We start from the raw sequence: 24,659 nt of genomic DNA, 5'->3' as shown, positions 1-24,659 counted from the left end.
TACTGAGTCAGATGTAATAAAAAATATTTAGTGCAAAATTTTCTCTTGGGGCAAAAACAAACAAAAACCAAAACAGAGTAGAAAAACTATGTACCACCCATCCTATGGACTATTACATATTAAGCATGTAATACTTATATAACCAGATTAAAACAATAAAGCTATTTTCATAAATAAAGAAAAGGTAGCTGAGAAGCAAGTCTAGTTGGAAACTTTCAGGTCATGGATAGCTTTGCAGGTCAATTCCTCCCTTTTCCATATGTTTGATTTTTAATTTTGGGGAAATCACTGAATTTCTCTAAGCTCCCATTTCCACACCTGTGTAAAGTGAATTAACAACAAAGTGGACATTAAATGAAATCATGGATTTAAAGCATCTAGAAGGGGAAATGATCACAGGAGGCTCTCAATACATTGTGATTCGGAAATCTTTCCCCACACTCTCACCCTAGGGTTTAGGGCAGGGGTGGGCAACCTTTTTGTGAGTGCGTGCCAAAACCAGCAAAATCTCTGACTCAAACTCTTCTGCGTGCCAACCCTAATTTTTTGAGAACATGTTACGCCTACTTGCTGTCTCTTAAGGTGTACATATGTGAAGAACCTTGAAGAAATAATAAAATTCATTCGAGTGACAAAAACACAGTATATGATGATGAAAAATACATTTATTTTTTTAATGTATACATGTACACTGATAGTCCGACAGAAAACTTTATGACTCTGTTTGATATTATCAGTGGGACTTTTGCTGCTGCATCACTGATGACAGAGATTTTACATCAGGTTTATATTTTGTGACCTTCAGAGATATGCACGAGCTACTACTTTCATCCGTCAGGCTACTCCTATTACGAGACTTAACAAAATTCATCACTGAGAACAAAGATTCACAAGCGTATGTGGATGAAACCAAAACACTGGTCGAATCTAGGAAGGCAGGGAGAGTTAAGGCAGAGACATAGAAATTGCTCCTCCCCTCTCTCGTCAATCCATGTCTATGGTCTTTAAGATAACTTGTTATGTAAAATTATTTATTTATCTAAGATGCACCTACACTGAATTTATTTGAAAAATAAAAAAGTCGATCTTAAGAAAAAAATGTAAATGGAAGATTATAAGAGAGGGTTTCGCGTGCCAGCAAAAGTTACTGGCGTGCCATGTTTGGCACTTGTGCCAGGGGTTGCCCACCCCTGGTTTAGGGAGCTGGCTTCCTTGTTGATAGGAGTATTTGAGTTCAGGCTGAAGTAGCCACTAGAAGGCTCTCAGATGTACACAAAACTGAGTTCTGGGCCTCCCACCAGACCAGAGAAAGGAAAACAGGGGGACAGGAAGTGGAACAGGGATGAAGAGTAACTAATTCCGTAGTTATCTTGTTGGTGAAGAGAATAGGAAATATGATGACAGATCCTTTAGTTCATAATAGTGAGAAGAAAGTTTCTAAATGTTCCAACTCGGGGGCCTGATGCTCCACCTGGTGTCTCTTCTTCAGTGTGTCCCGACCTGGCTCATGGGCCCACCGAAGGCCCAGTCTTCCTTTAGCAGCAGACACTCGCCAGGTCGACCCACGGCCGCCAGGGCTGTCCTGGGGGGCGCAGGGTCAGAGATTTCTGAGTAATCACAAAGGAAGCAGACGGTGTGCTGCATGGATATCTGGTTCCCTTGTGAGGATCTGACTGCCATTTTTAATTAAACTGGCCCACTGGAGTTTAATTAAGGTGGTGTCTTCTTGAAGTGAAAGCAAAAAAAAAAATATATATATATATATATATCCCTTTTTTGGAACAAGTATGTAGAATAAAAACCTTCTTTTAGCCCTATGATCTTTAAAAGAAGAACAACAAAAGGAAAAACAACCAACAAAAGTACTCTCCATTGTTTCTCATATTCTCTAACATTTTCAGTTCTTAATTAGCAAAATTGTTGAAGATTTCAAATGAACCACAGGCCATCCCCATACTACATGTATCTGAGAAACCACAGAGACTGAATATGTACTTTGGGGATCAGAAAGGCCTCCATTTTAATGCAATTTCATAGAACTCAGCTTAGAAAATGTGTATTGACTAATCATCCTGAAATAATACAGTTCCATCAAATACGTTGAATCTCTCTGGGAAACTCACAGTGTAAAAAAAGGAAATAATCAAAACAACTTCCTGTTTTGGAAAGAGCACTGAACTTTAATCTGAGAAACTATACAGATTTGAAATATCCTTATTGAATTTTTATATACATTTTTCATATCACTCTTTTTTAAAATATATTTTTATTGATTTCAGAGAGGACGGGAGAGGGAGAGATAAAAACATCAATGATGAGAGAGCATCATTGATCAGCTGCCCCCTATTGGGGATCGAGCCCCCAACCCCGGCAGATGCCCTTGACCATAATCGAACAGGGGACCATTCAGTCCACTGAGCCAAACAAGCTAGGGTTCACATTACTCTTAAGTAACTTAGGATATCTGCATAGCAGACAATGTTGAACCCCCCTGCTTCCAGTTCCTTTTTACCATTCCTGGATGCATACCATGCCCTGAAATTGTAATCTGGTGTCCTCAATGGCCAGGCCCTTCAGAGTGTGACTCAGCCTACTGGTGCCACTTTGCTGCAGGTACAGAAAGTGGGAAGGGCCTGAGGGTCTATGACCTTCCCTACACCCTGTGGCTGCCAACCAGTCATGGGATGAGGGAGTATGAACCTTCAACACATATAAATGTAACTCCGAAGTTCTTCTGCAGGATTAGGTTGAAGCCCACCCTCTTGGAGATTCTGCCTGAAATCGCCCCCCGCCCCCACTTCCTCGCCTACTTCCCTTCCTGTCTTGCTTTCCTGATTCCCTTAAAGTTTCCTGTGGGAGGTCCTGCACAGGAGTTTCACTTCCAAGGACCCTGATCTAAAACAGTATGATATTATAAATTCTCTTGTAATTTATTTTACTTAATTTGAGCCTAAATTATCATGCCTCTGATTTAAACACTATGTGTAATAATACACCATTTCTCTTTGCTGACTGGATTTCCTAATGACATAATTCTGAGCATTCACTGTCTCCTTGTTATTGTTCTGCACAAATCACTTTCTGTTCACTTGAGATCTTTTAATGTATATATAACCAATGAACCAATTTCATAATAATTCTCATGAATCAGGTCTTCACACAATATATACATTGACCATCCTAGCAAATGACACAAAGGACCTGAATCCTTGAAAATAATAATTATCAGGAAGATTCCTACATCAAAGTGACCACCTCGGTACCACTACTTCATTTTTCTAAACTGACAAGGACTATAGGGAACAGCTGACCAAGTAAGTGGCAGTCTTTGGGCAAAGATTATACTAACATACTTGCTAACAGAGTCCAGGAAAATCAGTCCAGAAAGACTAAGAAAAACAATCTAAAGTCCTTTTAGACTGAAAGGCTTAAAACTAATACTCAAGGTTCACAGCCAGGGCAACGTACTTTGCGAACTCTAAGGCAGAGTTCCAAAGATATCTTCCATTTCTGAACATAGGAAATTTAGCAAAAAGGTAATGCTTTAATCACACCTGGATTCCAACCTTTGAAGAAGCATGTTAATTTGAAGTGTATCTGAATATTTAACCAAAGAATGGAGCAAGAACATTTAAATTATCCTCTTTCATTATCATCATTATCTCTTCATCCTTTCATTTGCCACCACAATGGAGAAGTTATGCTTGCCACTCATGTGGACAATAGGGTCATAAGTCTTGGGTTTAGCATGCAGTACCTGCTGTGGTACATATTCTTCTGTTAATGAGCATGCATAACTCTTTATCCTCAAGAAACTGTCTCTGCACATAAAAGGACACATAACTTTTATAACGCCAGAAAGAAGTAAATACAGCTCATTGAGTTTTCTATGGGAGGATTTGGAGAGGATAATTATTCTGAATTGTCAGTATCTTCAGGCAGTGGGCTGGTCCCTTCTCTAAACGAGGGATGTGTTTAAGTTTTTATACCATACAACCAAGTTAGCAAGTACGTTCTGACTAAATCTATATATATAAAAGCCTAAGCGACCGGCCGACCATTCCACCATCTGACTGGTAGCTATGATGTGCACTGACCACCAGGGGGTAGACACTCAATGCAGGAGCTGCCGCGCTACGGTGACTTGGCAGCTGCAGTTCTTAGTGACACACCCAGAACCAGAGAGGAGGGAGCCCGATTCCAGGGGTGCATCACCCGAGAACTGCCCTCTCGCAATCCGGGACCCCTCAGGGGATGTTGGAGAGCTGGTTTCAGCTGGATCCCTGCAGGGTAGGCCAAGGGACCCCACCAGTGCATGAATCCGTGCACCAGGCCTCTAGTATAATATAAAAGTAACATTTATTCCCTTGGTGCTTTCAGTGGCCAGAGGACAAGTCTCAGGCCATTGGAGCCTCTTGGTCCATGCAGACAGCAGGAAGTGCTTGGGTCTTACAAAGATCCTTACCCACACAGTGCTGGCCCCTTGCCTCAGCTGGGAAAAAGTCTAAGATGTAATTTACATCAACAATATTAATGAAAAACTTAATAAAAGACTTTTCTTCTTCTGTATGTATTCAAAATGTGTTATTATATTTGTTGAGAAGAAGAAAAGCATATGTTCTCTCAATAGATATGAAGTGCTCTGCAAAGAAGCTGACACATGTCAAATATTCAGTAAATGTTAGATGCTATTATTATAATTTTTACTATCATTAAGAAAGTGTCCAGGGAATTATCACAATTCTAAAAAATTCAGAAAACAATTGAAATTCAATTTCAAAGTGTTTAGGGAAGTTTTGCTATTTCCTAAGAGATGAAATGTCACAAAAGGAATTCTAGCTCAATAATAATCTGAGACAAGGAAAGAAAGCTTCACAACTAAATCAAAGACAAGGAGAAAGATAAAGCAATTTAAAGATATATGCTCAGGTTATTTGGTACATCAAAGCAAAGTAAAAAATCTTAACCCAGGACTTCCTGTGCTAAGTACTTCATTACTTGACCAGAATACTTATACATCCCCCCACTCACACACACACATATAGGCTGTCCTCACTATTCACAGTGGTACAGAACCACAAAAGTAACTATAAAAGCTGACACTGTGCAAAATGATCTTAATAATCTATAGGAAAAACAGTCTGATCAGACATAGCAAGCATAAAAACCAGATTCCAGTATGACACTAACTGTGGAATTAAAGACAGGGAATTTAAAATAACTGTGAGGACTCTATTAATGGCACCCCAAACAGCCATCAGCCCCTCACCCAGGCTGGCCAGACACCTAAGCGGGACCCCTACCCTGATCCTGGATACCCTTCAGGGCAAACCAGCTGGCCCCCACCCATGCACCAGGCCTCTATCCTTTATAGTAAAAGGGTAATATGCAAACTGACCCTAACAACAGAACAACTGGGAATGACTGGTCACTATGACACACACTGACCACCAGGGGGCAGATGCTCAGTGCAGGAGATGCCCCCTGGTGGTCAGTGTGCTCCCACGTGGGGGAGCTCTGCTCAGCCACAAGCCAGGCTGATGGCTGCCAGTACAGCAGTGGTGGTGGGAGCCTCTCCTGCCTCCTCAGCAGCACTAAGGATGTCTGACTGCAGCTTAGGTCTGCTCCCCGCTTGCAAGTGGACATCCCCCGAGGGCTGCCGGGCTGTCAGAAGGATGTCTGATTGCCAGCTTAGGCCCAATCCCCCGGGGAGCAGACCTAAGCCAGCAGGTGGTCATCCCCCAAGGGGTCCCAGACTTCGAGAGGGCACAACAGGCTGGGCTGAGGGACCCCTCCCCCGCGAGTGCACAAATTTTTGTTATCCGAGCCTCTAGTTTAAAATAACTGTGATGACTCTATTAATAGCTCTGATGGAAAAACTACACAACATGGAAGAACAGATCCATAATGTAGACAGGGAGATGAAAACTCTAAGAATCAAAAGTAAATACTAGAAATTAAAAAACAAACAAACAGTGTAACAGAAACAGAATGCTTTTGATGGGCTCACCTATAGACTGGACAGAGCAAAGGAGTCAGTGAGTTTAAACATAGTTCAATGGAACTTACCAAACTGAAATAAAGCAAAAGAAAAGAATGAAAAAACAAGGTCAATGCATTAAAAAACTGTGAAATAATTTCAAAATATGTAACATACATATAATTGGCATACCAGAGGAAAAGAGGGAAGAAAACAGAGAAATATTTGGTGTAAGAATGATGAAAAATTTTCACAATTAATGATAAACACCAAGCTACATAAGCAGGAACCTCAAGGAACATCAAGCAGTTATCCTGCGAATCTACAACTAGGCATATAATATTCAAACAGGAATCAGAAACAGTTTTGTGTTTAATCTAGGGTCTAATCTTGGGAAGGCAAAATCAAGAGTTGTTAGGGGAAATTAGGTCACTTGATTAAGAGGGGATCATAATTGCCTGGGAAGAATGGTGTTAACACGGCTACTTACTTATCAGAGTGGCAAAATGTTATTTTTAAATAAACAGAGAATTTTACTTTCCTACTTCCTAATATTATATTCCTTACTGTAATCATGGACCAGAGACAGTTGATACTGTCAGCTAGCAGATGGTTTCCGCTTTCTTCTTATGTGAGCCCGAAGGCTCTGCTATAAACTACAGGCTGAAGATTGTGCCATTAACAACACACAGCCTCAGAACAGTGATGGAAAGTACCAGATACTTTTTAACTATTGACATTTCAATTATTGGAATATGGATTCAAGCTTCTGAGCTGACATCGCCTGGATGACTGGCACAATGTACTGGGTCGAATTGCTGGAACTCTTTTTTGAGTCCTGAAGCAGATCATTTTAAGAAAAGCCAATTGCTGGCCCATGATCAAGGAGATAAAGAGTCCATAGGAATGGATGAAGGAGATTCAACTTCGGCTACTTGTTTTGCAATATTGTCGGTATTCCTTTTAATGTTCTATTTTCTGGTGTGTGCAAGGTGTAGCCTTTCTCATTCCTTATCTATCTCCAACCTTTAATAGGCATTTTTTCCCAACTTAAAGTAAGCATTCTTTACATGTTTAAAAATAAAAAGCAAGTCTATAAGGTTTCTGAATGTATGAAGATATCAGGTGATGACATGGTGGAAGAGGGTGAAAGAAAATGCATCATTATGTCCATAGTTTGCTTTTCCCCCCCATAAATAGTGTCCCTCCCCAAGTATATATGAGCAAATATCAAGTCAATTGTTTTACTGACTTCAACTTCTAGCCACTCCCTGAATCATATAGTTCAGTCCAATAAAAAAGAAAAAAACCCACAGGGTAAATGATATGGCCTTTGAATAATAATACATGTTCCATTTTATTAGCTTGGAGCAGTCAATTGCTTCTTTCTATACAAGGAAGTTGAACTTCCCTATGAGCACATATACAATATTTTATCTGAAACACCTTTTTCTTATAAACTTAAACTCTTTCAGTTAGCATCTCCTGGAGAAATTTAATTTGTCTTGTTGATTTACATATTTGGAGAATTGATACAGGTGAATTTTTTCCCAATAAATTCAAAGTGAGATAGTCAATATGTAATATTAACCTCTATTAATAAAATTCTTAGGTAATAGACCATTTTTGTTAACTAACTTTTCTATTAATGAGGGTTAAAATTTTAGAGAGTTTTTATAGCTCTACATTTATTGTTGTAATTCTTTCTAAATGGCATTGATTGACTTTTCTTACTTGAGAAAGAGGGCAGCATGGTGGTTAAGAAAAAGGCTTTGGAGACTCACAGAAAAAATTTGGGGGTTCAAAAATCAAGTTTCCCAGTATTCAGTTGTAGGGCCCATGGCAAATCTGAACCTTTTTTTAAATATATTTTATTGATTTTTTTACAGAGAGGAAGGGAGAGAAATAGAGAGTTAGAAACATCGATGAGAGAGAAACATCGATCAGCTGCCTCCTGCACATCTCCTACTGAGGATGTGGCTGCAACCCAGGTACATGCCCTTGACCGGAATCGAACCTGGGACCTTTCAGTCTGCAGGCTGATGCTCTATCCACTGAGCCAAACCGGTTTCGGCAAATCTGAACCTTTTTAAGACTCTATCTACTTCCTTACCTGTACTAAAATACAAACACCCTACCTGCAGGTTTGGTTTCTTCTGAAGTCTCTCTCCTTGGGTTTCAGATAGCCACCTCTCACCATGTCCTCACTGGTCTTTGCTCTGTGCACATGCATCCCTTTGTATGCCCAAATTCCTTTTCATATGAGGTTAGGGCCCTCACAGATTGGATTAGGGCCCACCCATATGACCTCATTGAACCTTAATTACCTCTTTAAGGGCTCTATCTCCAAATATAATCACATTCAGAGATGCTGGGTGTTAGAGCTTCAACATATGAATTTGGGGGGACACAATTCAGCCCATAACACACTAATATATTTTTTATGTTATTAGTTTGGAGTAGTAAATTGTTTCCATATTAAAAAACTGAACAACCCCATGGACACATAGAAAAATCCAATAATAAGTAACTATTGTTAAGTACAATGTTGTGAACATTATGTCATTACTAGTGGCCCGGTGCACAAACTGGTGTACATTGAAAGGAAATTAATTAGAAGAAATATTTTAATATTGCTATTTGCCCTTTCTCTATAATAGAAGTGTCAACCAAATTCATGATCAACAATGACAGATGGAAACACACGTGTGCGGTTGGCGCCAGTGAGAGCTTTATATGTATCGTGCATGCACGAGTCAACTTAGCCTTTTATAGATATAGAATAAACTTGCTTAATTAGACCTGCTTTCTGATTTAGCTAAACTTTTTCCAGCCCAGTGAAGCACCCCAACTTCTTCAGGTAATTGTCAGCAACACAGCAATAAATATCAACATGAAGCAGAATATTATTGTAGATCATGCCAGGAGAACAAAAGGTAAACTGTTTAACTGCAGCAGTGTTTGACTATATTCTGCGCAGTGAGAAAACCTAAAGTCATTTTCAAGGTCCACCATTTCTTACTTCTTTTCAGTCGGGTCAAGTTTTTAAGCTTTCTAAATCTCCATTTTCTGGCTAATGAAAAGAAAATAGGATTCCACCGAGTCTCCTATCTACCTACTCCAGGACTTCTGTGAGGTTCAAATGAGATAAAGCATGGGAAAATGCTTCACAGACATTTGGTTACAGTGTAAAGTGTTTCTACCTGGCTATAAAGCAATTTTAGGTGTAGTAACATCATGACTAAAACAAGGTGTATGCATGTGTTATAACTGGCTGATCATACAAATAATTATTAAATATAAACACATATGCTTTTGTCAATTTGTTGGAGAGATTAGTTCCTGAGCTGAAGAAATTGCAAGGAGGCTAGTCGCTACAGAGAAGTAGCCAGGCATTGCTATGTGATGTCATTACTCAGATGGTTGGACACTTAGCATGTTAGCCTTTTATATATATAGATTCTCTGGTGGCTGACATGTCATTATGGCACTTCAGGTCATCATTCAGAATATCACTTACCACCACTATAGATATTTCTATAGATAGGCATGGGGAATTTGGCCAAATATTTACTTATATTGGGAATAAAATGTGGAAATTGCTTTTGGAAAAAAACCTGTATATTGTTTTTTTTTCTTTTGTATTGTAATTGGTCTCATTCTCCTAAAAGCAGAAGGAAAATCAACTAAGTGTTAGAATAATGAAGTATTGTCTATGTCTCTTAATTGTATACATAAAACATTTAAGAATTTGAACCAATGGAGTTTATTTTCAGGTATTTCATAGCCATTCCATCCAAATATACAATTCAAGTAAAAATCAGATTTCATTAAAAAATATATATGTTAGTATTTTTCTTTCACATAATAATAGGCCTGCCAATCTAGTGATGAATTGAATTTGCCATGATCAAATGTTTCATAGGCTCTACCCAGTGTCAATCTGGGCTCTACCCAGTGACACCAAAACAACTGAATAAATTCAGGAGAAACAGAGTAGGTTACTAATTAAAGTGCTGCTCAGAAAGAATTATTTAAGCAATGAAATTTGTGGATAACTTAGATATTTTCTTTTATTTTCATATTCAAGTCTTATCATGGTCCCTATATATGAACAATGAAGGTTGGTTGGCATATTGGGTATTGAGCCTTTTTTTTAACCATAATCCACAAACCTATGAATTGTCTTAACTTTATCCTGTTATTTCTGGTTTTCACTGCAATATAACGCAAAATCACATCCACAACCAAAGAGCTGTTTGAGAGAATTGTCACTGCACTATACGGAACAACAGAGACATTTTGAAAGTCGATAAACTATAGATGTGTATCTTCTTTAATTAAAGTAACCAGGTTTAACCACATTTTTATTGGGACTCTATAGTACAATGACAGTAAGTTTAGGTGTAGTAATGTCATGACTAAAACAAGGTGTATGCATGTCTTATAACTGGCTGATCATACAAATAATTATTAAATATAAACACATATGCTTTTGTCGATTTGTTGGAGAGATTCGTTAATTGCTTAATGAAAGATGTCTTTCGGATACTAATTCCTTAATTTAGTTCAACAGATTAAATTTTATATGAGAAGATATTAGCATGCATGCAATGAAGTGACAAGGACAACCAAAAAGCTTAAATGTTAATGGGTAAAAGATAGCATTTAGGTTATATTAAAAGCTAAACAGTATAATTTTCATTTTGTGTGCTTCCATTTGCTCTCTTTCCTTAGACAAAAATGTCTGTTTTAATATTCATGCAAATATTGCAATATCAAGATTGTTTCTACATTTTTCTGAATTGTAAATAAATTATGAAACTTTAAACACTGTATGAAAAAGTCCACATAACGCAAGATTGTGCATTTTCTAATTTACAGAGCTAGTCAGGACTTGACATTTGCAACCAAAGCAAACCACTTTTGCACTATATAGTTTTAAGTCATTATCTAATTTTATGGAGATTCTGGATTTCTAGTTGGCAGAGGCTTTAGTATAAAAAGAGCTTCACCACCATAGAGTTAATGTTGACAATTTTTTTTTTTTTTTTGCCAACAGACTTGTCTTCATTCCCTCCAGTCCCCTTAAACTGCAGCTCAATCTGGTATAATCTTTTTTCCTCCCCCAGTAGGGTACAGAGAGCCCTCTAGCTTCCACGCCTGTTTCCTACTGAGGTACATATTGGCCAGCATACAGCTGCTCAGAACAACTATTTGCATCTACAATGGGGTCATCCCACCACGTTCTTTTCAGATCAATATGATTGGTACAAACAATAGTTTGATTTTGATTACTCTATAGTACGCTTGGGTAGAGCCTGTGAATGCAAGTGAATTGCTTAGAAACAATGGGCTGGTTCATCATCCAAAGCGTCCCTTTTCAAACAGCTGCCTCCGCCACACTCACCCTGACAACGTCCAGAAAAACAGATGGTTTCAGCATTCATGGCCAGTTTAGTGAAAGCCCCTGAGTCAACCATTCAACGCATATTTTTAATCTACTTGATAGTAAGGAGTATTTCTCTGCACTAAACTTTTCAAATATATCTAAATTCTCTTCCTACATCTAAGTTGACTTAAAAAGAAAAAAGGCGATATTTAGAAGGTGAGAATAAAATCCCTTTTTAAAGTCAGTCTAGCTAAGGTCTTTTGTTAACACTTCAGTGTAGACCCTCATGTATGTTATGTGTTGTAATCCTGCAACACAAAAAAGTGGATTAATAATGCAGCTAAGATCCCGCCGTGTTGATTTCCCTAGCTTCTGTTGTCTATTTAAAGGCAGGCCTTTCAGGTTACTTTAAAAGCATGCATTTTCTTCCCTGATTTTGTTTTACCACAGAAAAATCAGTTCTGAGAATTACATAGGGAATCACACAAGAGACACTGTCCTTCTTGTGTGTTATCATCACTCATTTATAGAATATATTAAAATATATTTTGTAATCAGTTGGTTGTAAAGGCTCTGAAGACTCAAGTATTGATCCTAAATGCATTTTTATTTTGGTGCTTTAAAAAAAAAATAACTAAATTTTACGTGCGAGCTAACATTGCTATACTATTTTACTTTTGTATTTTTATAGTAAGCATCAAGAGAAAAAAAAATGTGTACCCATGAACCAAGAGAAATATCTCAATTTCAGAAACAACTTATTAGAAACAGAAGAGTAAACAATTTAAAATTATTATTTTTCATTATTTAAGATATAACATTTTGGAACAGATACCCAACCCAATACTACATATTTTCGCAATTCCATTTGTTTATAGCATTATTCTCTAAGGACACAATAGAGATTAAAAGGACATTTTGACATACTCTTGTTATCAACTGCCTTTTGAGGAATGTTTATACCCCAATCTACATTTACAAATCTATAATCTTGTATATATCCTCATTTTAGGAAAGACATTTTCCCTAAAATTTGAGTACAAAAAAATGATTCTATTGTTATCACTGACTTTATTAGAAATTAGTAGAAAGTATTCACTTATTAAACTCATTTTACTGATCTGTAAAAGGACAATAACAATGTTATCTTTATCATTGAGTTGTTAACTGGATGAAATTAGTGCTTATAAAAGCACCTAACACAGTACCTGGCTTATGATTATTATCATTATCACCATTAGAGAAATATAAAGAAAATATACAGCAGAAAAAAACTAAATAAGTCACCCAATGGGCAAAGCTAAACATTTGAAAGGAAGAAAATTAAGGCCCGGGCCTGGCCCGTGACCCTCTGCGCTTGGCTCCTCACCACTTCAGGACCTGTGCTCGCCCCTTCTCACCAAACTCCTCTTCTGGGGACTCCGAGACGCTTCTCAGGCCTCACAAGTACAGACGATGTTGAGGTGGTTCTCACCTCCACCTGCTTGACTCCTTGATGCTGCCTAGTAAACATCTGCACTCCCTGAACCCACAAGTCATCCACCCATTCAGTAGCCTTTGTCCAGGACCAAAGCGTCTGCTGAGGGGCTATGGTGAGCACTGAGATGGGAGGTGGAGTTTCTCCACTCAGTGCGCATATGTCCTCACATGTCTCCCACCAGTAAGTACAAACCAACCAAAACTTCCCTTTCCTCTGAGTCACACACCAGTTATTGCCCAACTATATGTCTGCTTCCCTTTCCTTCTAAGAATGGCCTATGCTTGCTGCCCTCCTTCCTCACCTCCATTCCCACCCCAGGCTTCTGCATTGAATGCTCCGCTAAAACTATAATAATTATCGGGTTGACTGGCAAGGATCCCCTAATTGCCCAATCCCGTGAACACTTCTCAGTCCCACTGATATTCTACTTTGCTGCAGAATCAGGACACAAGAGGGATTAAGAGGAGATTTGACATACTCTTATCAACTGCCTTTTGTGGAATGTACTTAACCCTAATCTGCTGACCACCATTCATTTAACCCGTTCATTCACCTGCCCTTGTGCTGGGTTCTGGGGATACAAAGAAGCATTTATTGAATTGTCTGCTTCTGGACAACCCTCCCACATTCTCTCCTATCTTTGCTCCCATCTTTTCAATCACTCTCACAGATTTACCTTCCTTATCACTTAGTAAAGTGTCAGTGTTCCTCGGGGTTCTATTGTCTATGTCTGTTCTTGGTTTACTAATCTTCATTATCAGTTCATTCGACAAAACCCTTACTAAGCACCTCCTACATCTGAATTTTATCCATGCCTATGACTTCAGTTAAATACAAACTCCAAAATTACATCCCACATTCATTTAAAAAATACCATTAAGCACTTACTCTGTGCTAGGCTCATTCATTGATTGCTGACTAAACTAGTCTTCAGTTTAGCGTAGTCTAGGAGAAAGATAACTACACAGGCAATTACAATATCTAATGATGCACAGAGATGTGCACAGAGAAGGTTAACCTAATTTGTGCTGAGGGTTTAGACTTAAAAATACATATATGGCTCTAGCCGGTTTGGCTTAGTGGATAGAGCATCCACCTTTGGACTGAAGAGTCCCAGGTTTGATTCTGGTCAAGGGCACATGCCCGGGTTGCAGTCTCGATCCCCAGTAGGAGGGCGTGCAGGAGGCAGCCAATCAATGATTCTCTCTCATTATTGATGTTTCTATCTCTCCCTCTCCTTTCCTCTCTGAAATCAATAAAAATATATATTTTTAAAAAGTATAACAAGGAGAGAGAGATCATCACATTTCTGTTTTAGAAAGATCACTTTGACTATAATAAATTCAAAGAGGGCAGGGAGATGAATTAGGAGGTGCTATAGTAATCCAGGTAAACAATGAGGAAAAACTGGATTAAGGTAGAGGCAGTGGGAACAAAAAAAAAGTTAGACAGACTTTAGAGAAATTTATTGAATAGATTTGTAATGCTTATTAATTAAGGCTGGATATGCAAGGCATTCCTGGAAACAGGAGAGGAAACATGGGATCATGTATGTTCAGGTGGCTGTGTTTCTATGGCTCAAAAGAATCTCACCTATAATAGATTGTACACTTGCAATTCCTAATTGCCCGAGCATGAGTCTGTCTCCTGCACCAAACCATGGTTTTCAGTGTTTTTCAACATCCATACTATCCATATATCCAATCAAGTTCCATCATGATATTTCTTATTAGAAGCAGTGTGGGCGGAAGGGGGAGGAGAAGAGGGAGGAAGTTCAGAATCTCTAGGGGAATATACAGTAGGAGAATTGAAAATCCTCTCTACATAGGAAGTTTCCTGACAGGAGAAGAGGTATCTGTTCAAACATTGTTTAACTAAGACTTAGCACAATATTTAGAACAAACCTGGGTATTCAGTGTTTCTTGAATAAATGAGTATAGATGAATAAAGAATGTGAAAACGCTCCTTTTAGCCATGCAGTCAGTCTGTAGAATACTCCAGAAAAAGAGAAAACAGCCAGCTCTTCCCTCAGTCTGACCTTCTGAATTTCCCTTTTATTGCTCTTGTATTTGGGGGACTGGGGCGGGTAGACATGAAAGACAATATGGGAATGAAAATAAGAGCAATGTTTCAGGGCCAGAGAGTCCTGGAGTTTCAGGGCCAAAGGACCCTCCACCTTTATCTCACTTGCTCTCACTCAACAGAACTGAGATCTAAAAATGTGAAGTGACTTTCTCAGTAGGCATGGCAGCACAACATGATCTAGATCTAAAGTTCTTCTTCTCTCCAAAACTTGACAATCAAAAGTTTTCTCAAGGTTTAAAACATCTAGATGTTGAAAACAATCCAAACGTAGGGGCATGTTTAAAGTCAAAGGCATAAATGTAAGCACCTTTGCTTCCTAGGGAAAAAATAAGTAGGGGGGAAATATATCGATTCCATCTGATGATTTGGTTTTATTTGTACGTTTCCCAACTCATCCCAAGTCCATTAGTAGCCTTAAGCAACGTTTAGTACACGAGACATTGTGCTCCAGCTATCTGAAAACAAACGAGTCTCCAAATCTTGAGTGTGGTGCTGTGAGGGGGAGCAAAGCTGGTCTGGGGCATGATCACAGGGAAATGTGAACTATCCCAAGGAGGGACAATTGATAACACTGAGTTGGACTTGCTTCCCCCACTGCCCTGGGTTTGCATCCACTTCCCAGAGCCAACCCTAATTCCTGTCTTTAGTTCCCTTCCCGGCCCACCAATTTCTCTGCGACAAACGTTATTTATATATCATGGTGCCTGGCCTCTCTCTAGGCACCACGACTGCCGTTTAAACATCTCTGATGAGCTTGTGCACCTGAACAGGTGCCTCATGCCTCTTGCCTCTCCCTTTCTGACATAGCAGGATATCATCCTTAGGCCAATGCCAGATCTTGTTTAATGTCACATCCCATTGACTTCCCACTGGAGAAACGTGTCCCTCTCCAGCTCTATCTGTGTTGGGTCTCTGTAATCTGGGCCCCTTAGCTGCTTCTTGTTACCATAGTAATTCTTTGCTTAAGATACAAACTGTTTTACATTTTTTAAATAATGTGTTTTCCCTTAAAAATTTATAAGATAGAGATGAGGAAAAGAAGAAAATAAATGTGACCTGTCATCTTATCTCTCAAAAGTAACCACTGTTGGTATTTTGATACATCTTTATAAACCCACAAAATTCGCATGGACATATATAGAGTTTTACTTGAAAATGACATCACACAGCACCCAAAACCAGCTCTTTTACATGATAATATAGTATAAACATTTTTTCATGTCAATAAATAGCCCTATACAACATCCTATATAATAAAAGGCTAATATGCAAATTGACCAAAAGGTGGAACAACCAGTTGCTATGATGCATGCTGACCACCAGGGGGCAGACGCTCAATGAAGGAGCTGCCCCCTGGTGATCAGTGCACTTGCACAGGGGGAGTGCTGCTCAGCCAAAAGCCCCGAGCAGGGCTCACAGCTGGCAAACGCAGCTGTGGTGGCGGGAGCCTCTCCTGCCTCTGCAGCAGTGCTAAGGATGCCCACGGAGAGCAGGCCTAAGCCAGCAGTTGGACATCCCCCGAGGGCTTCCGGACTGCGAGAGGGCACAGGCCGGGCTGAGGGACCCCTGCAAGTGCACGAATTTCGTGCACCGAGCCTCTAGTATTTTAATGAATGAATATCATTCCCTTATAGGGATATACTATAATCTATGTTACCCACTCTTTGCTACTGGTTGTTATTTAGAGCATTTATTTTTCATGGATTACAGTAAATGCTGTCATATATAGTATGTACATATAGAGATGCAATAGTCATATATTAATAAATCTTCAAGCATCTCTATTATTATTTCCCGAGAATAAATTACCAGAATTGAAATTGCTTAATCAACCGGCATGCACATTTTTAGGGCTTTCGATGCATATGGGAAAATTGCTCTCCAGAAAAACTGAAGCAGTATATGAGAGTGTTCATTGCCACCCAAATCCTTTTCTGAATACCCTTTCTTTATTGCTCACAAACTAGGCCATCCTAACTATTTGCCACTAACTACTTAGGACCAGATTTTACATGATACCTGCCTTCCCAGCCTGTGAACCTGGGCAAGTCTCTTAACCTCGCTGATCTCTTAACCTCTCTGACAGTATGTGAAAAAACATGACACCACATGGGCACAGTAAATTCACAATAAAAGTTTTTCTTCCTTCCACGTGTGACATACCAGCCAATGTGTAAATTGTTTTCGCCACTCTGTTTTGTTATTTATCTTTTCAGGCATATGTCCGTTCTAAAAAACACACACAAAAAAAACAACATCATGATCTGCTTTCCAGACATGTATGGTTATGAAAAGCCAGGCCGCCTATAGGATTAGAAAGCAATATCACTCACTGCCAGCAGATGCCACTACCTGATCCATGATGTATAAGCAGAAAAAAACCTTTAAGTATGAGATTCCAGGACCTGTAAGCAAACCAGTGCGCTAGCTAGATCATAGACGTGCCCAGCTGAGGTTACAGCAAAACTATGTGAGTAAAGTTTACTTACAAGCAGAGCTATATACTTTGCCACATATTTTCATAATTAAATACCATGTCCAATTTTCTGTTAAATGAAATCGTGTATATATGTGTATGTGTGTGTCTGTGTGTGTATGTATGTGTGTATGTATATGTATGTGTGTGTGTATATATATACACACACTCTAAAGTTCCCTCAAGGGTTTATATTAATTATGAGCTGTTCTCCAATGTATCTCCACTACCCACAGAGTTCTAATGACTTTAAAATATGCTGGTAATGAGGAAAGACATATGGGATATTATGTAGAGTTGAGGTAGGTGGTAAGAGATACAGAATGGGACTCAAGGAGAGAATGTTTTTCCCGAATGTTCTCTGTATAAAATTATACACTATAGTATTTGAAGGAAAACTGAAACATATTATGTTTTAAACATATATATGTATATATATATAATATATATAATATATATATTATATATATATATATATATTATATATATATTATATATATATGCTTGAACCTTGACCATATATATAGGATGGGGCAAAAGCAGGTTTGCAGTTGTTTGTATGGAAAATAATATAATAATTAATAAATAATAATACAAGAATGAACTCTGTTTCATGTACTCACAACTATAAACCTACTTTTGTCCCATCCTACATATACATATGTATAATTTTTCTTGCAATATATGAAGAAAGTAAAATCTGAGAAATTTGTACACTTGCATGGTACCCATCAATGTCTTCTTACCAATACTTTGGTTTAGGTTTTCTAGTCAGGAATTATAAAAGCTTTGGTAAATTCACTACGCATAAACTCCTTCTATTACACGTAAAGGGATGAGATGAAATTTGAGAGGACCTACAGATCGCACACACGATTAACAACCTGGATTAACAATCTGGAAAAGTTAACAGTCTGTACAAAAAGCAGAGGTCAAATGTAAATTACTAAGGTCTTCCAGTGTTTGAAATGTTATTTTTCATGGAAGATTCAAAGAGAAGACTTCTGTTTAGAATGTACCAGAATTCAATGGTTCTCTTTAAACAGTTAACACTCTTTTAAAATTAAGATGATGAACTCAGATTTGAACTCAGACTGTCAGGAGTTTCTCATAAAAAAGATTATACTGATTTTGAAAAACAATGCCAAATGCCCACTCTCAAGGGCTGCTTTTTATTATAATTTGCTGAGCCTACAAAATAATTGTTTTGTTGAACTCTGAAGCACTATGCTAATATTTAGCATTGCATCAGCTCCCATTGCTCTGCAAATAATCCTTGTATTGCAAACAATCCTGGCTCTCCATACTAAGTATGCATGCATATGATTTCTTTGAACCCAAACATGTATCTTTGTGACACCAAAGCAACCCATTGCCAGCAAAGAACGAATCAGACCTTTCACACCGACACCCTGAGGGGATGAATATGGGGCAGGACAACTGAGGGGGCCTAGTAATGGCCAAACAGGATTTCTGCTCTCCTGAAGCTTATACTATAGGAACTGTAAACAGAAAAGAATAAGTACACAAGCGCATGAGCCAGAAAGTTTCAGACTGCGAAGAGTCTATAAAGCAAATGAAATGGATTTAGTTGACAGAGTGAGAAGACAGCATTAGGGTGGTGAGGAAAGCCTTTTCTGAGGAGTTGACATTTGAGCTGCACCTGGATGACAAGCCTGAGCACGTCCTGGATATGTGGGAGCTGAACCCCAGTCAAAAGTGCAAGGGTGCAAAGGTGAGCCAGCTTGGCATGGCTGAGGAACAAAGAGGCCAGTGTGGCTGGTGCCCATGCACAGGGCAGCAGGGGATGGGAGGAGGCCTCTGTAAGGGCTCAGTCACCCCAACGAGGATGTACTCTCCCTTCTGAGAAAAGTCAGAAGGCGGGGAGTGACACACATGATCTGATTAAGTTATAGAAAGCCTGTCCCCAAAATGGAGGATCCCATGCAAATCAGTTGAATATTTTTAGTATTGGAAGATTTGTGCAAACTTGATGCAGTACATTGACCAATTTCATTTTTAAGATCTGCACGAGGCCTCAGTGTTTGGGAGTGTCCTCACATTGGGGTTGTGATTGACGGCCCTGATAGTAATTTGATGTGCTCCAAAAGATAACCTGATATATTTAATTTGAACCAATGTCTAAATGCTTGCCAGAATCTAACAGACAGGGGACAAGGCAGACAGGGACAGGAAGGACCAGAAGTTAGCCCAGGAAAGGTGAGAGGGGGCAGACAGGATTCAGTAGACAAACAGGCAAGCAGAAGTGAACCCTGGAATCAGGGGCAAGCGTTTAGAAAGGCAAGATAGCATAGTTAGAGCTGGCGGGAGAGAGATGAAGACATAAGTGCTTTTTATGTATCAGTCACCTGACCTTTGTTTGGTAATACAAAGGAGTGTCATGATCAGACTGGAGAAGGAACGAGAACTTTGAAGGAATATGTAAAACAGAGGAGGCAGAGGGCTGAGGACAGAACCTTGGGCGAGGCCTATGTTTATGTAGAAAATTTCAGGATAAAATTGGAGTCAATGAACAATAGTGAGAGCAGCACAGGAAACCCCGAGACATGGGAAAACCCTCTGGCTTTAATGATTCCAAGTTCCACTGGCAACTTTATTATAGTTGGGAAGCCAGAGAGGCAATAACTCGCCAAATCTCACGAGTTCAAGGCAGAGCTGTGATTTGGGCTCAGGGTGACATTGTCCTCATAGCTGGCCAGCTGTGGGTGTGTGCACACTTGTGTGTGTGTTGTGTCTGTGTGCATGTGCCATGTCTGTGTGTGCAAGTGCCCTATGTATGTTGAACACAGAAGAGAGTTTTTTTCTGAAGTCGGGAGAAACCGGCGAGTCCTTAAAGATGCTATGTAGGTGCTTCACATGATTGAAGACAGAATATCCTATTTCTTTCATTTCATTTGGAACATCACCTCACTTTTATCCTCTCCATAGCCCTATTCATCTTCCTATTGTCTAGCTTCTTTTCCTCTTAACGAAGGTCTGGCAAATATTTTTTGTAAAGAGATGGAGAGTAAATATTTTAAGCTTTGAGGGCCAAGAGGCAAAATCAATTATATTACACAGGTATTTACATAATAAGAAGAAACACAATTTTCACATATTTCTCATTAATAAAATTTAAAATACAACAACAACAGCAACAACAATAATAATAAAGTACAATTTTTAAAATAATCTAAGCCTACTAAGGAAAGGAATGGAATTCTTTTTTGGGGGGTTAACATTTCACGCAATTGAATTTCGAAGTTAGTGTTCTCAATCGTCACATCAGTTACAAATATTCACCCCAGCTTAAAACCACTCCCAGCTTGCACACCACACAAAGGCACAGGGGTTGGGCTGGACTTGGCCCACAGGCTGTAGCTTCGGGCTCCTGCTCTAAACTCTCACGTCATTCCTCCACCCTGTGTGCTTTGTACCTGGTGGGTTTGCAACCGCAACCAGAGAAAGACTATCTGGCTTCCCAGCAGTGCCTGTGGTCACTTCATGTCCAATTCTTCACTCATTTTCCTCCTTTTCCCCTTCTTTCCCTCCCCTCTGAGCCAAACAGGCAATCTGGGTTTTACATTCAATGGGATGATTTTAGAACCTTGGAAGGGCCCTATCTTTCAAAATGGAAACTGGCTGGTAGATGAAATTCCTTTAATTTCACAAGTAGGTATAAATCTCAATTTGCAAATATACTTGGGGGAGAGAATACACTGACTTGAGATCCTTTACACTCAATGCCCCCACCAATTTTTACGCACAGGGTTTGTTTTGGAAGCAGCATTTACAGGTGCTGGGATAGGATGGCACAGAGTTTGTTTTGGAAGCAGAATGTACAGGTGCTGGGATAGGATGAAGGACTATCAGGGTGGAAGAAAGGCATGCGGAAGAGGCCTGCCAGCTGTCATCGGGAAGACACGGGTCAGGGTTCACTGTGTGCTGACTACAGGAGAAAAAAATGTTGACACCAGGCCCCCATCTGCTGGCTCCTGGAAACCTGCTCCGTGTAGTAGCCTTGGCCTCATAAAAGTGAGCTTGGAAGGCACCTTTGAGATCATAAAACCCACAGCCTTATTTCATAAATGAGAAAACTGGCATTCAGAGAGGCTGAAGCTAGTTTTCTTTGTAATGTGATTTGCTATTTCATTTTAGGTTTCTGAGTATTAGGGAAAATGTGGCCTTCTAGCCCTTCTAGGGGGGGAAAGGTACAGCTTCTGGGGACTTTCAGCAACCTCAGTTGGTGCTTACCCAGCTGAGAGATTCACGGGCTCAGAGAAGCACTGGGGATTTCCAGCACTTTTCGTGAGAACGGCCAGTCTCCAGTTGACTCAAGTGGAGGATGCTGATGGGCCAGATACCCACATGTAAGCCATTTTGTAGAATCCCAGGGTGAGAGCTCAAACACTGGTCAAAACAGAGCCAACCCTCCCTGCTTTTTCCCATTAGACAACCGCAGAGTGAAATGATGATGGGCTTAGGAAGCAGCTGGAGGTGTGTGTGAACTGCAGCTCAACTGCTTGGCAGGGCTGGTCTTAGGCAATTCAGTTTAGCTCCTAGGGTGATTTGCTCTGTGCAGGGCAAGGGAGCAGTACCTCCTTCTGAATAGTGTGGTTCAAGACTGAATGAGATCCTGGGTTTGTGGAGTCTAGCAAATAAGAGATACTCAACTTGCCCGGCTGGCATTGGTCAGTGGTTGAGCATCGACCTAAGAACCAGGAGGTCACAGTTCAATTCCAGGTCAGAGCACATGCCTGGGTTTCAGGCTTGATCCCCGGGGGGGGCGAGGGGGGGGGAGGGTGCAGGAGGCAGCCGATCAGTGATTCTCTCTCATCATTGACATTTCTATTTCTCTCTCCCTTCTACTCTGAAATCAATAAAACTATATTTTTAAAAAGATACTCAACTAAGTAGGCTCACTAAGTGCTCAACATACATGCTCTCTTAAAAACAGGCAGATATTTATAATCCCAACTTACCAATAGAAAAATAATGGAGAGAGGGCAAGTTCAGGAAGTACCAAGACTAGCTGTCATTAGCAACTTCCTGGAGTAAATATAGCCTTCACAAGGATCATGGCGTCTCCCCCTGCCTCTGGGAGTTACGGAGATCAACAGTGGTCAGTGTCCTCTTGGGCACCTGTTCAACATCCTCTGGCCCCACAGCACACACCAGCCATTGCTGAGCTGACCAAGTCAGTGCAGGCTCTTACCCGTTTCACTCCAGCACGTCTGCATAGTACATGAGCGATCTGCACTGCCTGCTCCTTGCTTCCTACCCTCGGGCTTCTTTGAAACCACAGCAGAGGAGACCCCAAACCCCCTGAAGACTCTCACATGTGCCACCTGGCAGTATAGAGGAGGTAACACCCTAGAACTGCCCTGGTCCAACATGGCCTGAGAGTCTATATGCGCATAAATGTGTCTGCCCCTGTGATCCTCCCATGTGAAATGTTCTGATACGTTTCATAAAGCTTCACAGAAGGTCACAGCAGATTGGGTACAAGTGGTGGCTGCCTCAGTAACACCATGGCTTTCCCTCCTTCCCCATCCTTGGCTCCTGCTCCCTGGAGTCACATCCTCAAACTACCTGCACGGAAGCCTCTGTCTCAGACTCTGCTTTCAGGGGAATGGGGCTAAGGACACCACCTGCTACCAAGACTACCCAGAACAACAGGTGTGTGGAGGTGACAGATATTAAAGAGAGTTTACTTCGAAGACGAGAAATAAATGGCTGGGTGCTGTCTCTCTCCCCTCACTCCTGTGACAAAAGTCACTAACAAAATGTGACATTCTTTGCCAGGGAGTCCAGACACAGCCTCAGACTCCTTCTCCACACGGCTGCAGCCAGCCTCTGTGGGCTCACTGAAGCTGATGTTTGAGATAAAATTCATTTGCTACCTTGGGTCCAACAGACCCAGCCGATTCAAATCTCAGTTCTGCCACCCATTAGGTCTGCAGCCTCGAAACAATTTCACTAATTTTTATGAACCTCATTTATCTCACCTATAAAATGGCATAATAATTCCTTTGTGCATTGTTATTAAAAACATTTAATAGTATTGAAATATTTTTATTTATTTAATATTTAATAACACAGTATACTAAAGTACCTAAGAAGATATTCGACACTCAGTAGATATTCAATACGTGTAATTCTGTTCTCCTTTTATTTCAAAGTGCAATAAGCAGGCATAGTTATACTCACTGTGTAAACTTGGCAAGTAAACTCCTATCTTCATTTTGTACCTCTGTAAAAAGGATATAATAATCACACCTCTTTATAGCGAGAATCAAATGAATAGACCACATTACTGTTTGCAGTAAGTATAATAGGATTATTAAGTACTAACATTACATTAGTAATAATTACCTACATTATTTCAAATTAAAAAATCCTAAGGCCTAGTGAGTGTATTAAGCATGTCTTCTTATTCTATAGTCTATATTTTTGACACTTTGACATCTTGAGGCCTTGTGGACACTGGAGGGATACCGCCTTCCCAGGGTTAGCCAATTCCTAGAGCTAATAAATGACTCACCTAAAAGCATTCCTTTCATAAGCAAACCAACCGACTCAGAGACTCCATCTCAACCAGCTCCTTTACCTTGGGCTCTCACCATCTGGGGGACTAGCCCCCTGCCCTAATTACCACAGGGCTAGATACCAGACAACCAGGGACAGCTCATAGGCTCCAGAGCCTGCTAAAGTCGTTCAAACTAGCCAGTCCTCAGCCTGCTTACCCCTGCCTTGGCTTTCCTTTCTGTAGAAACCATAATAAAGGCCCTTCCCCTAGTTTTTTCCTTGCTCTCTCTGTCTCCTGACCAACCTGATGCTACCCTGTGTGTCCCTCTGTGGCGTGGTATTTATTCACCATAACCTGAAAAATAATAAAGCCTACATTTTAAAACAATGAGGCTAAGAGATCCATGACACCTGTTCAATTAAAGGCAGAGCCCTGCTCTTCCTATCACACTATGCTGCCTCCCATCTAGGCTATCAGACAATCCTGATCACCATCTACAGGAAGACAAGCCCAAGGCAGGGTCTGCTGCCAAACAAATGCTAACCGAGGAGCTGACCAAGCACCACAGGGGTCCTGCTGCACTATGGGAAGATGAAGGAGGACGAGGATAAACTACGGTTAGGGTGGCCTTCTCAGCCTGGTCCGCTCCAAACCCAAGATAGAAGGAGGAACTGGCTGAGGCCTTGGCTACAGAAATCTCAAACTTTTGTCTCACCA

At 40.1% G+C, this 24,659-nt stretch overlaps 1 protein-coding gene across 6 annotated transcripts in view; it reads right to left on the bottom strand.

The window, feature by feature from the left end:
• The window catches only part of LOC132220110 (cytochrome P450 7B1), a 154,576-nt gene that overhangs the window by 102,992 nt on the left and 26,925 nt on the right, over positions 1-24,659 (bottom strand). For 2 of the 6 annotated variants that reach the window (XM_059673051.1, XM_059673052.1), the window contains one exon: positions 14,757-14,929. The exons of 2 other annotated variants lie outside the window; for them this stretch is intronic. In XM_059673051.1, the coding sequence (XP_059529034.1) occupies positions 14,757-14,828 (72 nt within the window). In that variant the 5' untranslated portion in view covers positions 14,829-14,929. Of the gene's footprint in view, positions 1-6,010; positions 6,074-8,118; positions 8,196-14,756; positions 14,930-24,659 lie in introns of those variants that run through there. 2 more of the 6 variants (XM_059673050.1, XM_059673048.1) reach the window with 2 other exon arrangements.

The sequence above is a fragment of the Myotis daubentonii genome, chromosome 17 (assembly GCF_963259705.1).
Source record: "Myotis daubentonii chromosome 17, mMyoDau2.1, whole genome shotgun sequence".
Taxonomy (NCBI): Eukaryota; Metazoa; Chordata; class Mammalia; order Chiroptera; family Vespertilionidae; genus Myotis; species Myotis daubentonii.
The sequence above is the reverse complement of the archived record's forward strand: the minus strand, read 5'-3'. Positions and strand labels throughout refer to the sequence as shown.